Source organism: Ammodytes marinus (genome assembly GCF_949987685.1).
Source record: "Ammodytes marinus genome assembly, chromosome: 8".
Taxonomy (NCBI): domain Eukaryota; kingdom Metazoa; phylum Chordata; class Actinopteri; order Uranoscopiformes; family Ammodytidae; genus Ammodytes; species Ammodytes marinus.
In genome coordinates, this window is record NC_137212.1 from 10,771,281 (window position 1) to 10,790,326 (window position 19,046).

The window sequence follows — 19,046 nt, forward strand, 5'->3', positions numbered from 1 at the left end:
AGGAGAAAAAAAGCTTATTTCCTGATATCAAGTATTCCTCAAATTGAATGTGCGTACACTCTGCATTCTCCATTGACTAATAAGGCAAAAAATGCAACAACAACGTCCTCATCGAACAACTAAGAAGAATTCTGGAGCCACTTGGTAAAAAAAAGTGCTTCTTCAAAATCAGAAGTTATTTGAAAGCCTTTGCCCCATCTGAACTCTGATATTTACCACCGCGTCATTTTCCTGAACCTCCAAAGGGAACAGGGACACAACAGGGTGATTAGCCGGGTATGTTGTCTGGTCGACCTGTCAGCCCTGAGGCCACTGCAGGGTTAGGACCGTACCGTGGAGCCCCGGTCAGATCTTTCACACATTATTCATTCATTATCCAAGTCCAGCTTGAGCAGAGTGTCCTGGTGGTGAAGAAACACACAGCTATGTCAACATACTACATACAATAAGCCTTAAACGTGATGCTGGTCAAGCTGTGTTTATCTGGGAAGCTTGCGGACTTTTGATGTCTCAATCACAAAAGTGAGTCCGATTGATACTGTATTTTTTGAGGCCAGTATAATACTTATACTTGTAAGTTTAATCATCATGTAACAATATATAAGGCTGACTTGCCTTGACGAGACTTATGCCTGAACCCATGGGTGGCCCCTGGGAGATGAGCGGGTCCTGGGACTCCTTGAGCCGGATGCTCTGCTCAGTGAGTGACCTGGACGGCCTGAACTGCTCCCTCCACCACCACAGACCCATTCCAACCAGCAGCACACTGAGAACCACTGGGAAATACACAGTCACACACACACAAATTGGATCACCTTCTGGAGTCATATGTTAACACAATTGACATCAATGTGGCCTATGTGATGGTTAAAGTGTCTATTTTTAAACAGTAATGTGTTGCCTATGCCAATACAAAATACAGTTAAAGCCTCTGCAAACCTGGTCTGAAATAGAAAAAAATCAATATACACGATATAAACGTTGCGTGTATATTATAAAACTGACATTTTACATCTAGACCGTGACCGGACGGTCAGGGCATGGCAATATCAAATCGTCTCCATGGAAACAATCATTGTTTTCAAAGAAAGTTTGGACAGAGAACTGCCCTGATTGGTTCAAAATACTTATTGTACCATAAGAATCAATAGCCCGCCTAATCTAAACCGATTTTTTGTAAAGTTGATCAAACTAGGCGTATTTATCAATCCAAATTTAAGATATTGTCATTAGCTGTGCATACATTGTACAACCTCTTTAGGGCTGACGATTATTTTGATAATCGATTAATCTGTCGATTATTTTCTCGATTAATCGATTAGTGTTTGTCCGTAAAATGTCAGAAAATGGTGAAATTTTTTTATCAATTTTCCAAAGCCCATGTGTTGACGTCCTCAAATGTATTGTTATGTCCAAAACACACAGATATTTCAGTTTACTGTCATAATAGGATAAAAGAAACCAGAAAATATTCACATTTGAGAAGCTGAAATCAGAGAATTTGGAAATGTTTTATTAAAAAATTACTTGAAATGATTAATCGATTATCAAAATAGTTGGCGTTTATTTTAGTAATCGATTAATAATCGATTCGTCGATTAATCGTTGCAGCTCTACCTCTTGTTGTTTAATTCCAGCTCTCACTGTAGGCATACGATCTATAGACTCACGATGTATGTGCTCACAGTGTACGGTCCGATTGTCAGCAACAACACAAGTTCTGTACGGGTAAAAACAATATACGACTCGGCTGAACTCTTTTCAGATTCTTACCATTATGCTACTAAATGACATAACTAGAAGGATTTTGTGGATTTGGGTTTAAACTTTACATGGGCTTTAAGCGCAGTAGGTTTTTCCAGGCATGAGATGAGGATTTGTCCCCCCCTCCTCCCCGGACAAACAGGACATATAAATATTCTTACTGATAAGGGAGAGGATTCCAGCATATGTAGGATCAGATAAAGTCGACGCAGGAACTGTTCGAGAAATGGCAGGAACCTTGCACAGCAGGTCGACAACGCACTTGTGCTGGCACATCTTCATGTTATGTCCGCATTCAGACGGCTCTAAGAACCAGGGAAATGCACAATCAGTTGAGAGGAATCAGTGACTGCATTACTGTGTCTCAAAAGGTCAGCATCACCAACAGTGTCCTGTTGTCCTCTCTTGATCTATACTTGAATGAGCTGCTGAACCTCTGACCTCCTCACAAACTTTTGAGGGCTTAACATAAACAAAAAAAAGGACACATGACATGTTGAATTCATTTGACTGCTCATACCGTTTGGTTGAAGAACAGGCTGAACGATGACCAAACCACCCGGTGAGGTGACGTTTGACAGCAGTACTTTGAGGTTGCTGCCGTTGTGTTTGTCAGCTCGGCAGATGGAGTGTGTCACTTCCTCGCTCCAGTACACAAAACCCTGAAGCAGAACGGACAGAACGGAGTTTGCACTTCATTCCTTTCACTGCAGATACAGGATTGATTGTTCTATCTTTGTTCTATTTTTTTTTTTTCTGCTGTGGCATGTTGGGGAGAAGGTGCTCGCACAGCGGACAAAAACAGGCTGAACAAGCTGATCAGGAAGGCCAGCTCAGTGGTCGGGGCTGAGCAGCTCAAGGTCCAGCAGGTGGCAGAGGCCAGAATCCTCAACAAACTGGCCTCAATAATGACTAACCCCACTCACCCACTCCACGCCCTGAAGGTGATCAAGAGCAGCACCTTCAGTCAGAGACTAATTGCACCAATGTGCAAAACGGAGCGCTACAGGAAGTCCTGTTTACCAGCTGCCATACGATTTTATAATGCACAAAAATAACTTTGCACTTTGTAGTATTTATTATTGTATTTATTGTTTTTTATCTTTTTTTTAAGTATTTTATGAGGGAATGTGTTTGTTATTTGTCCATACGCTGTTTGTGACACTGTAATTTCCTGTAAAGGATTATTAAAGGATCTATCTATCTATCTATCTATCTATCTATCTATCTATCTATCTATCTATCTATCTATCTATCTATCTATCTATCTATCTATCTATCTATCTATCTATCTATCTATCTATCTATATTGATATCGTCACCCTCTTAAAATAATGGCCTAAGTCACTTTTTTGCAAAAATGATTTTCTTGCCTAAATCAGCTCCTTGTGATGCTGGCCACCTCTGGTAAAACTCTCAGCATCCTCAGTTGAACAGATCATGTGATACCACCCTTTTAGTGTAATGGCCTATGTCAAGAGTGTGAATTAGGCCATTTTATTCAGCCTAAGTCACTAGACGGAGTGGCAATTTTATAAGCGTTTCAAAATGGCGGTGGTTTGTAAAAAAACATATTTTATATGAAATTATAACCAAATATGGTAAACATTTACAATAAGGTTTAGGGTTAGGGGGTTAATCAGCATTAACAGTAAGTTTATGTTTAATTACCATGATTATTCACGTAATGCTTAGTTCATGCTTAATATCTTAGTTAATCAGTTAATTTAAAGGTGTGGTAAATGATTATTCAGAATGTTTGTTGACAAATCGCTTTTTGTCAACATCAGTGAATATCTCCTCCCAATCTGCTATCGGTCCATACTGTGTGAGCACTGACAAAAATCTTGTTAATACACAGCCTAGGCTAGGGAATTTTAACAAAGACGATCCGCTTAACCCACCTTTAATGCTAAGTTCATGCTTATAAAACATTAACTTAGCATTTATTAATGCTTATTAAGCATTAAATAACCATTAATTAATGCTTATTAAGCTTTAAATAACCATTGATTAATGCTTATTAAGCATTAAATAACCATTGAACCCTTATTGTGTGCATTGATAAGAAAAGATAAGATAAGATAAGATACAACTTTATTAATCCCTGTAGGAGAAATTTGTTTGTTGCAAAAACAGCCCAGCAGCAGTGGAAGGACACAGACAGATACAATGTCCTTGGTAGCCTGCCACACACGTCAAACGACCTGAGCCTCCTGAGGAAGAAGAGTCTGCTCTGACTCTTCCGGTAGAGGGCCTCTGTGTTGTCTGACCAGTCCAGCTTATTGTTGATGTGTACTCCAAGGAATTTATACGAATCCACCGTCTCTATTTCAACCCCCTGGATGGTAATAGGGGTTGGGGGCTTCCTCTTCCGGCGGAAGTCCACCACCAGCCCCCTGGTCTTGCCGATGTTGAGTTGGAGGTGATTCTCCTCTGACCATCTGACAAAGTCGTCCACCACACCTCTGTACTCGTCCTCCCTGTCCTCACTGATGCAGCCCACGATGGAGGAGTCGTCTGAGAATTTCTGGAGATGGCAAGTTCCAGAGTTGAAGCTGAAGTCAGAGGTGTAGATGGTAAAGAGGAAGGGTGAAAGTATTGTTCCTTGGGGTGCGCCAGTGTTGCTCATCACAACATCTGACAGGCCGCTCTGCAGCCACACGTACTGTGGCCTGCTGGAAAGGTAGTCACCAATCCAAGCAACCATGTCGGGGTGTACCTGCATTGCTGAGAGCTTCTTCTCAAGCAGGGTAGGCTGGATGGTATTGAACGCACTGGAGAAGTCGAAGAACATGACTCTCACTGAGCTCCCCGGCTTCTCCAGGTGTGAGTAAGCCCTGTGCAGCAGGTAAATGATGGCGCCGGCCACGCTGAGTTGGGCCTGGTACGCAAACTGCAGTGGGTCCATGGAGTCATACATCTGGGGCTTAAGGTGAGTCTTTCGAAGGTCTTCATTATGTGTGAGATCAGCACCACTGGCCTGTAATCGTTGGGAGAGCTGGGGCGAGCTATCACCGGAACAATGCAGGAGGGCTTCCACAACTGGGGCACCTTCTTCAGCCTCAGGGAAAGGTTGAAGAGGTTTTGGAACACTCCAGCAAGCTGTCCGGCACACGCTTTAAGCACCTTGAGATTGATGTTGTCCGGACCCATTGCCTTATTCCTCTGGAGCTTTGATAGCTCCCGCCTCACCTGGCTTGATGTGATGACAAGACTGGTAACTAGGGGGGGAGGAGGGGAAAAGGGAGGGGGAGAGGGAGGGGAAGTAGGGGAGGGAGGGGAGGTGGAGGAAGGGGGGCACAGACTGACCTGCTGAGCTGACTGGGGCAGGGGTTGAGTCAAACCTGTTGAAAAATAGGTTCAGCTCATTAGCACGTTCATGTCCGCCCGCCACAGCTGGACCTGGCAGTTTGTGTCCCGTGATCTTCTTCATCCCATCCCAACCTCCTTGGCACTGTTAATTTGGAGCTTGCCCTCCAGCCTCTCCCTATAGCTGTTTTTGGCCGCCCTTAGTTCCCTTCTCAGTTCCTTCTGAACTGATTTTACCCCCTCTCTGTCTCCTGCCATGAAAGCCCTCTTCTTCCTGTTGAGTAGGTTTTTAATGATCCAGGGTTTGTTGTTAGGAAAACAGCGGACCTTCTTGATGGGTACAACGCTGTCCTCACAGAACCTGATGTTATCTGTAATGCAATGGGAGAGTCATTCAATGTCCTCTGCGTGGTCCTCCAGGAACAGATCCCAGTCTGTTCTCTGGCAGCAGTCCTGCAGGGCCTCCACAGCCTCTCTAGACCACACCTTCACAGTCCTGGTGGTAGCCGGCTGCTTGCTTACTACAGGCTTGTACACAGGTGTAAGGTGTATCAGGTTGTGGTCAGACTGGCCGAGGGGTGTGAGGGGAGAGGAGCTGTATGCCTCCCTCCCATTGGCATAAAGCAAGTCCAGGATTTTATTTCCTCTGGTTTTACATTTCACATACTGTGTGAAGCTGGTCAGTGTTTTGGAGAGGGAGGCATGATTGAAGTCTCTGTTGATTATCATGAGAGTTGTGGGGTGCCGAGTCTGTAGTCTTGTGTCGGTAGAGTGGATTAATGGTGCCATTCACAGCCAAACTTCCCTCTGTCTCATGAGTTTATGTGTACTCCACTAGCATATTCAAATGTTTGTTGCATACCCTTCCTCATGGTATGTTACAGTCGTTGGGGAAAAAAAGAAATGCACTGTTTTGCCTTACTTATCCCAGAATTAATTTGGCCCAAGTCAGGTTCAAAATTGTGTAAATCGCAAAGGCATGTTCATAAATTGGCCTAAGTCATTTTATCCTTTCATGTTACACAATTGACTGACATCCTTATTTGTATATCAATAGTCATCTATTGTCATAACCTTTTTGTTTGAAATGATTCATAAATATCATATACTCTATATATGGTTCAGTTTTTTCTGTTTTCTGAACAACTTGAAAATATGATTTAGGCCATTATTTTAAGAGGGTGACGATATTTTATAATTTACTATTATAAACTGTTAATCAGTGAAATATCTGGAAATCAAAAGAAACATTATTGTCCCTTGAATTTGAACAGACATTTTGATGTAAATGTCAATATCAATTTCAGGTGTTCTTGCTCTAACTGAACTAGTGAACTTTTTTTTTTATTACATTTATAATTTATACACAATAGCTAAAATGGGGAAGAAAGGGGGTTTAAGTGACTTTGAACATAGCATGGTTGATGGTCAACGGCAGGATGTATCCATGCTTTCATGTTGTTTATGCGAAATTCTGACCCTACCATCTGAACTTGGCAACTGAAATCGAGGCTCATCAGACCAGGCAAGATTTTTCCAATTTTCTATTGTCCAATTTTGGTGAGCCTGTGTGAATTGTAGCCTCAGTTTCTTGTTCTTAGCTGACAGGAGTGGCACCCGGTGGGGTCTTCTGCTGCTGTAGCCCATCTGCTTCAAGGTTGGTCGTGTTGTGCGTTCAGAGATGGTATTCTGCATACCCTGGTTGTAACGAGTGGTTATTTGAGTTACTTTACCTTTCTATCATCTCAAACCAGCCTGCACATCTTCCTCTGACATCAACAAGGCATTTTCAACTACACAACTGCCGCTCACTGGATATTTTTTCTTTTTCGGACCATTCTCTGAAAACCCTATAGATGGTTGAGTGAAAATCCCAGTAAATCAGCAGTTTCTGAAATACTCACACCAGCCTGTCTGGCACCCTCGACATTGCAATGTTCAATGTCACTTAAACACCCTTTCTTCCCCATTCTGTTGCTCGATTTTAACTTCAATAAGTGTTCCTCTCCAGGTCTACATGGCTAAATGCATTGAGTTGCTGCCATGTGATTGGCTGATAAGTTATATGTGTTAACAAGAAATTTAACCGCTCTACCTAATATAGTGGCCGGTTAGAGAGTGTGTGAGTGTGTGTGTGTGTGTGAATATACAGTATATAAAAATAAAAACTTATTTAATTTGATATGAAATGTAGCAGGCATTACATTTTAAATTTCAAATAAACTTCAAATTCTTTTTGAAGGTGTAGTAAGTAGATCACACCCATATACTATTACACAACACCTTTGTTAACAATGGTCTATAATGTATTTGCATGACGTTTACTTGGATGTGTAAGCCAAAAAATCTTTAGAGTCTCTGGGTGCGGTCCATCACCACGTTCCAATAAACTGAACACAGCGTACCGTGACGATCGAAAGTCTTTCAAAGCAACCATGTAAAAGGTAAACTAGATAGGGCTCATTCCTGTCAGGTGACAGGTCATGTGAAGTATATGTTGTTGTAGGTTCACTAAACCCGCTGCACATTAACATTTATCTGATATATAAACGGCCCAGACTTTGTAATTAATGAATCTATTGCTATTTATCACAGATACAATTCAAATCAATAAAATCTGTTCCACTTTCATGTAGCCCAAAAAGTTATTCCCACGTATCTTTATGGGACAGTGTCAGACCTAAATGCAAATTCTGAGTAGGACTATTGTTTAAACAAAGTATAATATACTGTATATTTAGTGTTTAAATCCGTAAGGGAGAGTGAGTGGCAAAATAATGTAATAATTTAGCAATTGTCTGACAGCACTTGACTCTTGCCTTATTATGCAGCAATAGTTTTGCTTTCAGCAGCGATATCTTTTTTAAATTCTTCAAAGCTGACAACCTGTTCTTCCTAAGGGAAGAAAGCGGCACTCACACAAACACAGGGTTGAAAGCTCTAAACTGGGTTTCCAGATTTAACAGTATACTGTGTTCATTTGCATTTATAAAATTCTTAGAATACTTTCTGGTAGTTGAGGTCTTTGCTTTGTTAATAATGGTATAGAGTATCAAACAACCATTTAAAAAAACTGTTAATTCCAGCAAAAATGTACTAAAAGCCTTATTAACAAAGCACTGGGTGACAGGATTGGGTACAGCAGTCTAAAGTGTTTCGTCATAGAGCTGTGAAACGGTTGTTTTACCTCAAACAGAGCCAGTCCGAAGGGCCGGTCCAGGTAGCCGTTAGACTCTACCACTGCTTTACGATGACGGCCGTCTAGATCTACTCTGGAGATACTTCTCGTTCCCTGGTCAGCCCAGTACAGCAGCTGGCTTGGCATATCTAGGGGGGAAAATCACACCAAAACAAGACCTGCATTATGTACAGCAACACTGAGGCCACTTTACTTCTGCTGGAAGGGCAAAAGATACATGCGTTATTTTTTTTTTAAGGGAGCCAAGGGGTTTTCCACATTTTGAAACTAAACTTAAGAATTTCGAAAGATCATGCCGATTTGAAATACCTTCTGCAAGTTCAACAGAGATCTTGAACTCTCTCATTAATTACTTATCCATCTACTATATATATCAGATATATATATCAGAACATACCCAGAGAGAGGCCGACAGGGTGGCGTATTGAGCTGGTGACCAGAGCCGTCCTGTTCCGACCGTCCAAACTAGACCTCTCAATCTTTGTGGCGCTGCCACACTGAGCCCAAAAGAGAAGCCTGAGAAAACAGTTATTCAGAGTGTGCTTTTTATTATCTTCAAGATGTCAAAACAAAGGTTGCTTTTGCTTTGCTTTTACAAATAAACAGATATGTGAAATGAATAGGCCCCAGCCCACATGCATTTGACTTTAGGTTGACATGTATTTGAGTTGATTAAAAAAAATTTAATTAAAAATAAAATAGCTCTCTTCATTGAGCAGCTGCCAGCTATAAATAAAGTTCTCACTGTAAGTGTAATCGAGTTATCTCATACAAACCTGCAGGATCTGTCATTTGAAGAGAAGGAGGTAACAATATATCATAATTTCTAAATTTCTTTGCAAGACCTGCTGACGTGAGTACAATAAACCTCTTTGACGATGCTGTTAACCATTAATCTAATAGGTGTGGTAAACACCTGGGCCCTCTTACCCTTGAAGTGGATCAACAGCTACTGCAGATGGTTGGTCCAGTCTGGTGATAAGCGGACGCTGTGCCGAACCGTCCAGCAGGCCGACGCTAACAGAACCACTCTCCATACTAGTCCAGTAGAGGAGCTTCAGTGTCAGCCAGGCCTGACACTGAACCTTCCACTTTCAGCACCAAAACCCAATGGTGTGGACTTCCATCCATGGAGACCCTGACAAATATGCAGGTGGAAAGGAAAAGGAATAATAAAAAGGTGGGGATTTGTGGATGTTAACATAACATTTAATTTCATTTATTTATTTACGGCTCACGGCCATAGCACATGGCATGGAGCACATCAAATCAAATCATTACAAAACAAAACAATGGTGCACGGTAAGGACAAAAACAAAAACATTACTTAAAAAATGGCACCGGGATTACCATCCACCCTCGAAATTATCAATAAAAAATTGGCAGAAGGTGGAAACTAGAATTCCTGATGGTTTTATCTTATATTTTCAAACTGATAGACACAATACCTGAAAGCTGTTCATATGTTAATTTGGACAAAAAAATTATTCCTATTTTTCACTTTCCGTAAATGTTATCTTGTGCATAACATGCTCTCAGGAATACAGATGAAAAGGGCATGAAGCTAAAGGAGCGTCTGATATTACTTGCATAACACTCCAAGAACATTGTGCATTGTGGGTAATGTAGCCACCAGGTTTTGACCTTTAAAAAAAAGTTAAATAATAAAAAAAGATGATTTCTCTAAATAAAAAATAATTAATTAAACTGTCCGACAGTGTTATTAATACTACACTAAATTGTGGAGTATAACTTCAAAACCCTGACATATCCAAACACAGACACCATCATGGATTTGAGACGTGTACGGTGTTCTATTAACACTGTGGGTTGTTGTCTGCAGAAGTGGACAAGTTACCTGTATATGGAGCCTCGTCCTTGCCGAGCCCAGTACAGTGTGCGGTTAGTGGCCAGTACTGCCACTTGTCCTGGCCCTGAGAAATGTTGAGCTAGTTCACTGTACTCATTACCAAAGATGCTCAATCGTTGCAGTCCTTTAGAAGAGGTGAAAACCAGTTGAGCCACAATTCCTGGGAAAACAGAATTTCATTATTATAAAAATTATAAAATGACGCATTACACACATACGTGGGATAGCATCAGAGGTACAAATATTTAACCCTGACACACTCAAAGATTGTTTTGGACATATTTCTCCATGCTTGTTTTCACATGCATCAAGTGACAATGATACATGTTATTTTGGCAAATGGAAGCTGCCGAACCTGTCAGCCAAGGCAAGGCTAATGTAAAACAGGGGGGGTTATCAGTGGAAGTGGACATATTTATTTGGAACCTGTACCAAAAGTCAGGTATCATATCAGTTTTACATAGAAAAATCCAATGATACCCAACATACAATTATTTGCTTATACAATGGGAAGGACAACACCCATATCAATTCACAATCAAATTTAAACAAAGGCTTGATCAACAAGCGATACTGTTCCCACCATAAAGCGTTCGCATAGAGTGCAGAGTGACCTGAAGCACGAAGAGAAATGTAATGCCATTATAAATATGAAATATGAAATATTTGGTACCTGCCCATCCTGCGTCACATAGAATTAGACAACAGAAATGGGTGCAGTGCACTGGAATGTCATGGCATGAATGGCATGGCAGGTATTGCGTAACTCCTTCCAATAGCTCCAAACCCACACTGTAACTAGTAACTTCAGTGATAATAGAAAAAGTCAGACAAGAAACTGACGTGTTGATCCGTTTATCAAGTTGGGGACATGGAGACAAACAGCTCAATCAGTCCCAGTCTGGTATCCAAGTTAATGTTTATCATAAGCTGGACAGAGGTTTTACCCAGGAGAAATTGCATGTAGTTGAAGTTTATTATTTTGGGAATGTTTTTGTTTTGAACAAAAACAGGGCAGTTATCCATTTTTTTTAGACATACTGTATGTGTCAACAGAAATGTTCCTGTAGTCTCTGGCCCAAAAACTGTGATATGAATGTTATCCTTATGCCCTACAAATACAAATACAAATACAAATACAAAAAATAAAAAGCAGGAAGTCTGGGATCACACCGAGGATCTATGTGGTGAAGTTAAACACCATCTAAAACATCTATGTTGTCAGCGGCTGGTTACTAGATACATAGATGTTTTATTTTGCTCACCATTGGCCTGGCACTCTCCTGTTACTGGATTCATCTGGTAGTCTTTGTGGCAGTCGCAGGTGAGGCTGTTGTTTGTGTGAACGCACAGCTGATCACACACATCACTCTCCAGGCACATGTCCACATCTAAGATTATAAGGACGCACGCATAGGTGAAGAGTAGTTTTCAATGGAACATAATAGGAATGTGTTCGAAAATAGTGCACATGTAAGCCCAGCTGCTGTTTATATATAGCAAACATGGTTTACGGTCTATTTGATGCGTAAATATGATGCAAGATAATAATAATAATACATTTTATTTATATAGCGCTTTTCTCTCACTCAGAGCGCTTTACAAAACACAACAATAAACAAACAAAAAGAACATGTAGATTTGATGGGGCTTGGGTTGGTGGGTGAACTAGGGGTAGGCAGAGGAGAAGAGATGGGTCTTGAGGTGGGACTGGAAGATGGTGAGGGACTCAGAGTCACGGATATGTTGGGGGAGGCTGTTCCTGCCCTGGAGAAAGCTCCGTCGCCAAGGCTGCGGAGTTTTGATGTGTGGAAATTAAACCAACCCGTTTAATAGCCAACCCAAAAATCCTCCATCACATACAGTGAGGGCGTTTTGTGTGATCGGTCAGGAGTGGACAAAGCTTTTATAACCGGTGATGTAAAACTCAAATGCAGAAGCTGTTAGCAGGGTTGGAGCTGCTCCGTCAGGCTGCCACTCACCCTCACACTGGCTGTCATACACCAGCCTCATGTTGTCAGGGCAGACACAGAGAAAACCTTGCTGATGGTCCACACACGTGTGAGAGCAGCCTCCATTGTTGACCAGACACTCGTTCTGACCTGCAAAAACAAACATTAGCAGTGGGCGAAGACAGGCAGGTAATGAAGCAGTTCAGGTGTTATGGAAGCCCAGGTTGCTTTGATAGAGGCCTTCAGCTCCTCTGTATTGTTGGGTCTGGTCTCATCTTCCTCTTGACAGTGGACCAACACCAGCAGATGACACGGTGCCCCAAATCAACACTGACTATTGAAACTTGACAGTGCTCTTCAAGCAACTTGGATTTTGTGCCTCTCCACTCTTCCTCTAGACTGTGGGACCTTGATTTCCAAATGAAAAGCAACATTTTATTTGGATCAGTGATGATTTGAGGTATCAAGTAATTTGTTGCTGTTGGTCCACTGTGTTAACAAGTCCAAAGTCACCACAGCCATCTAACAGAAGATTTTAGAGCACTTCATGCTTCTGTCTGCTGACAAGATTTATGGAAATGCGGATTTCCTTTTCCAGCAAGACTTGGCACCTGCCCACAGTGCCAGAAACCACTAGTAGCTGGTTGACTGACCATTGTATTACTCTACTGGATTGACTACGCAACTCTCCTGACCTGAACTCCATAGAGAATCTATGGGTTATTGTCAAGAGGAAGATGAGACACACCAGACCCAACACTACAGATGAGCTGAAGGCCTCTATCAAAGCAACCTGGGCTTCATAACACCTCAGCAGTGCCACAGGCTGATCGTCACCATGCTATGCCGCATTAATGCAATAATTCCTGCATAATAATAAGACCCCAGACCAACTATATAGGAGATGAATGAATGAATTTTTTGATTGGCCTTATGGAATATTCTAATATTTTGAGATGCTAGATTTTTGATCTTCATGAGCTGTAAGCCGGAAAAATGCCTGAAATATATCACTATGTCTAATACATCTAGAATATATGGAACTTTCACTTTTTGAATGAAATTACTGAAATAAATCAACTATTTGGTCATATTCTAATTTATTGAGCAGCACCTGTACATAGATTTATTAGAAAACTTCTCAGTTTAAATGGCAGTGGCAAATGATAGAGGACGCACATTAGTTGATGACCCTGGCACACAGATAGAAGAAGCCTGAGGGTCTGTGTACCAAGATGCCAGAAAGACTTTGCAGCAGAGGCCTGTAAAGGCACTTCTCCATAGTGGCTTTACAGCCCTCTGCTGGCTGGTGAGTAAAACCTCAGTATTAAAGCCCTTTAATGTGGCCATTCATTGTCATGATGAAACAGAAAAGCCCTTTCCCCTAAACTGTTGCAACAAGGTCGGAGGGGTTTATGTGCTGTAGAATTAAAATGTACTTTATTCGGGACAACCTTAGACCAAAGGCATGTGGACAGCGTCTGCTATACTTGCCGGTGCACTCCACTGATTTTTCTCGAAATGTCTTCTTTCAAGGGCACATCGCATCACTCACCACAGTTCTCCTTGTCACTGGCATCGGAGCAGTCTGTGGAGCCGTCACACCTCCAGGTCTGACGGACGCACTGCCCGTCTCCACACTGAAATTCAGACATGGCACATGTGGGAGCAGGGTTCTCAACTTTTGGAAATTGTTTAGAGTGAGACAGAAGCGGATTTCCCATGCGAGCGCGCGAGCGAAATATTTTTTTGTGTTTGTTTATTAATTTAAAGCATAATAATGGTTTAAATGGACCAGTGCAATGACCTATAATAACCATAAACACCTACAGTGCTTTTTACAGTAGGATATATAAGGAGACTGAGGTGGGAACCCTGGACCTTGTAGGGGGGTCCGGGGGAATGCTCCCCCGGAAGAAAAAAATGCAACCTTTTAAAGTAAAATTCATCAATCTGGTGCACTTTGAGAAGAAAATTGCATGCAACCAGGCCCAGGGCCCAAGGGCTCAGGGGGGCCCTAAGCTCAGTCACTCATGTCAATAACAGGGTCCAAAAAGGAATCACCTAAAATAAGGAAAGAAATCATCATGGCCCCTCAACTAGTAGGTGAAAAATAGAAAAGCAAGAGCAAAACAAAAGCATTGTTAGCTCTGTCTTAGGGGCTTCATGAGGGGGCCTTGAAGGCCCCCTCACACATACAGTAATAAGCTTTCTATGTGTAAATTCTATACTGTTCATAAATAGTAGCTGTCCACCCTTTATCTGTTGAATAGGGATAAGGAGGAGTGGGGGGGGGGGGACTTTAAGAGTCTGGGCCCATGGGCCAATTATCTCATAATCCGTCTATGCACCAAATGGTTTCCACAATCTTTTTTTTATTTTCGTGGGGAGCATGCACAAGCATTATTAATATATATACAAAAAAAGTGGGGGGCCCCACACTGGGTCTTGAAACGGGCCCCGACATCGTTGAGACCGCCCCTGCCCGCTTGCTGCGCCTTCTCTCTGCCCGGCCCCGCTCGCCTCTCCATTGAATGCATTAGTTGGCGCAACAAACGCCATGGCCCGTGTGAAACGGCCTTAACTACTGAACGAAGGAAAATCAAATGAGGTTTTGGCATTTACCCCCATAAAACGGGACAAATTGTGTCCCGGCCGAGAATTATTTTTTCCCGAGACAGCTGGTGAAAAAAGAGAACAATTCTGGGAAAAACGGGAAGGGTGGCAACACTAGGTGACGGTCAGGATTTATCGAAGCTATGTAAAAAAAAATGTTTGGAGTTATAATTTGCGTGAGAAATGCAAGGTGTGGCGTGGAGCGTGTGAATTGCCTGAAATGCGTGTGTCTCACTCTCATTGCGTGAGCGTTGAGAACCCTGTGGGAGAAGTGTGCGGGCGTGGGCGAGGCAGGCCACAACTCCTCAGACTCGTCCCTCCTGTCTCTGCAGTCTGCCTGTCCGTCACACAGCCTCTCCCTGGACAGACAGGCGTCCGGCGGCCCGCAGGAGAACAACCCCGCCGCGCTGCAGTTCAGGCAGGGAGACTCGTCGCTGCCGTCGCCACAGTCGTCCACGCCGTCGCATAGCAAATGCAGGGATAAGCAGCGTCTACAGCGGCAGGCAAATTCACCTTTCTCACACCACTGGCCATCTGTGAATGGGAGAAGAATCACAATATCAGCAATAATTAAGCCTGTTAAGAGTCTTGGAGTTAGGAGGCGCCACCACAAAGATAATATGAAGGGCTTCGACATAAGAATGTTTACGGCAAATAATTCAGGTTTCAGTTTGTAATACCGGTATATGTGATGTTTCAGAGAAACTCATAAGAGCAACAAAAAAAGTTTAATAGTTTGTGACGTTACAAAATATTTAACTTTTGTTGGTCTTTTGAGTTTTTTTCAATTAGTCAACCTGGCTGAAATTTCATTGCATCATTTCCTCCTTTATTTGATCCACTTGCTCTATTGCCATTTGTCCCACAGTAAAACCAGAGCTTCTCATGTGTCTCTAACCTCTAAGCAACACTGTCAATATTCAAACCAGCTGGCATTACTCCCAGTCCCAACATCAATGTTAATGTTTAATCACTTTCAATCCTTTTAAAATACTTCGGCCTCTAGGTTTATTTCCAATGCAAAACAGTATGCAGATTGTGGGACATGCTGAACCACCAAATCCCTCTGGAATTTACAGTCTCTAATAAGAATTATGAAATAATACTCTGAAGTGGTAATTCTCATGCACAGTGCAAGATAATGAGTGGATTTTGAGGCGGCGCATAAAGATTGACATTAGTTTAATCAAATCAAGGCTTTGTTAGGAAGTTTCACATTTACCAGTGCAAAAAAAGGTGGAATAAAAATAACTTTGCTTTTAAAGCCAGTTATAATCAGCTGATTGTATGTTGAACAACAAGTGTAAGTAAACGGGCATAGGTATTAAACACAGTTATTAACTGAACCCGTTGACATCCAATGTGTTGTTAAAGCCACAGCCAGCATGGATTTGGCTTTGTATGTGGATATAGTGCACTGTTTTAGAGGTGTATGTTGCCCAAAAGAAAGCCTAAAGCCAGCGTGCATGTGTATCGTTTGGGATGGGGATCCTGCTGTCTACACACTGCACTCACCACAGCGGTGTTCATCTGATCCGTCCTCACAGTGTGTGTGTCCATCGCACACACTCAGTCTTGGGATGCATGAGCCGTCGCCACACCTGAACTCCAGCGGCTCGTGGCAGGCGGGCAGAGAGTGACCTGCAGCACCTGAAACAAATGCAGACAGTTTACAATCATTGTGCATAATGTCAGTGAGGTGAGATGACAAGTCAAAATCATAATAGAGGACTAAATACTATCATGTCATCAATAGGGATGGGGGGATACTATAGATTATTGTGAACACTGATTATTCTATTTAAACACATAGCATATGCCAAACAAGCTAATTATTTAAAAATAAAAATTCTTACAGCAAAACTTTCATCTTCTCAGTTTTTTGTCAGAGTTATTTTGTAAACTACACTATGCTATGTCATTTGATGACATAAACATACCTGCAAACTCGTCGCTTTTCGGCGAAAATCGCCGTTTAGAATCAAAATATATGACCCACGTGAATCGTATAGATCCGAAGAGTTTTTGTTTTTGGGAGGGGGGGGGGGTAGCGGCAGCTGCCAGAGAAGTCAGCCAGCGCTTCCCAGACTGGACTGTGTGGGCGAGTTACCGTAGTGTGAGACAAGGGAATATCGTTATCTTGGCAATAAAACATCTTTGGTAGACGTCATGAGTATTGTCCAATCAGCGTTAAGATCGGGCACAAGCATCACTGCTGCCGCTGTGTTCAGACTTTAGAATTGGCTAAAAGTCTCAATCAAAACCCTTTTGATAATAAAAAATTAGAGGCTTTGATTAAACACTGTCAATGCTTCAGAGGTTAATGTAACAGCCTACTGAAACAGAAACTATACGGAGGGACGCAGCTCACTGTATTTAGTCACGCTGTCCGTTTGCCGACATGGCTCTCTGTTAGACTCGAGACATAGAAAAAGATCGCGGAAGCCGTTCCCGTAGACCAGGATATCCCCGACTGATTTCATCCATCAAACCACAGAGTTTTTTCTGAGCGGCGTCTCACTCGCTCACTGGGTCTCCCGGGTCCCGGTGATTTTCACCGTCACAGCGATCGACTCGCTGCTTTGCTGGGGCGGAGACTTTATGTGAAGGTGATTTAACATCACGGTTGTAGACGAATGTTATAACTTTATGCTGCATAGTTTGCACTGCACTGTTGACCCACACAGGACTCTTTAGTGAAGCTGACAGTTTAATGAGCGCACATTGCAGAAATGAAGTGTCTGCAGTGCGCTCACAATCAGAGCCGACCGACAGCCCCCCCCCCCCCCCCCAATTTATTTTTATTTTTATTTTTTAGTTTGTGTGTTTGATATTAACATCATATTATTATATCATACAAAAAAAATAATACAATGTTTTGATCTAGATAGCCTAGTTAATAGCCCAATAATTTAATCAGTTCATCTGGGAGGTAATCCAAGTTTAACTGATCACGTCACGTTCACGTCCAGTGTGTATTGAGTTTATTTAAAAACATTTGGAAATGGGGCTCAGATGCCCATGCATTGTATAACCTATTTCAGCCTCATCTGTGGAAAAAAAGATAGCTGGACAACAGAGTTCTTCTGCTTCATTCCTCTCACTGCATTTAAATGTATTCATTATATTACAGAGAAATATGTCCCATAAAAGAAAAAGAGCACCAAGCCCAACCCAGAGGACCCTGCATAATATTTTATTTTAAATTAACATTTTAATGGAAAATCCAAGAAGCTTCTAATTCATCCGACCCAGTGTCTCCAAATTATTTGTTCACACAAAATTCCTCAGATCTAGCCTCTTAATTTCCCTCTCAAAGTGCACCAGATTCATGCATTTCACTTTAAAAAGTTTAAAAAAAATCTCCCGGGGGGGCATACCCCCGGACCTCCCTAGGAGGGTCAGGATCTCAGCTGGCTATTATTTTCACCCAGCTGGACATTGGAGGCAATAGTGGAGAACTCTGGTTGTGTGAATGATATTTAACAATAGCCAATCGTTTGGACAGCGAAAAACACCCGATCCCCCTAGAAGGGACGGGTGTTTGTCACCTTTTTCACCTCCTATGAGTTTGCAGGTCTGATAAAGCATACAACTTTTCCATAAATGGACCAAACGAACTTTTCCCCAGCATATTATATGTCATAAAACGACGAAAACTGCATACAATCAAAATGCATTCCCATCAAACCAAAGCGGTGTTTATTGTTTTACTATATTCAATTCAAGCAAGTGTATTATTCACCTTGCTCAGTATGAACCGCAAAGGAGGAGGAGTCAAATGACATCCATGTGTTTTTATTTTTCTAGTTTTCTGTCATTTCAGTATAATTATTCAATGTATCTGATGCAACTCAGCTTCCCGCAACGTTAGCCTATATATGTGTTAACCAACAGTAAAGCAAGAAAAACATAAACAAGTCAAAGAGCAAATTCGCTGCTGTTTGCATGGTAAACAGACTTCATTCAAACCGACCGGGGGCTCTCTGCTCCTCGGTGTTCTGATAACGTTTTAAAACGAGCAGCTCTCTCAATACAACCCCACGCAAAAACAATTCAAACATCTTACCCCAAACACAGCAACACTTCAGAGTTGCAATCAAAAGAAATAACCCTCCAAGGTGTCCCATACTCAACGGCTGTATCTCGATTCAGGGGTTGCGGTCTCCGAAGGCTGCCTTCGTTTCACGGTTTTGAAGGCTGCATCAGATGTATCCTTCGCAGCCCAACATATCCCATGATTCATTGCTTTTTTTTCAGAGACGGCATACAATAAAATAAAAAATAACAAAACAGCAACGTGTTGCTCCATCTTCTTAACTTTTCTCTTCCT

The 19,046-nt window shown here is 42.0% G+C and overlaps 1 protein-coding gene across 1 annotated transcript; it reads right to left on the reverse strand.

Annotated features, from left to right (window-relative positions):
• Positions 1–27: 27 nt before the first annotated feature.
• Positions 28–17,116, reverse strand: LOC307253990 (low-density lipoprotein receptor-like; the record flags this gene model as incomplete). The annotated part of the gene is given in 15 exon segments (XM_080032214.1): positions 28–401; positions 616–776; positions 1,926–2,069; positions 2,285–2,426; positions 8,264–8,403; positions 8,673–8,791; positions 9,206–9,337; positions 9,339–9,413; positions 10,134–10,305; positions 11,411–11,536; positions 12,128–12,247; positions 13,653–13,737; positions 14,949–15,247; positions 16,229–16,363; positions 17,098–17,116. Coding segments are annotated over 15 exon segments (1,905 nt in total). The 3' UTR covers positions 28–365.
• Between the last annotated feature and the right edge of the window lie 1,930 nt (positions 17,117–19,046).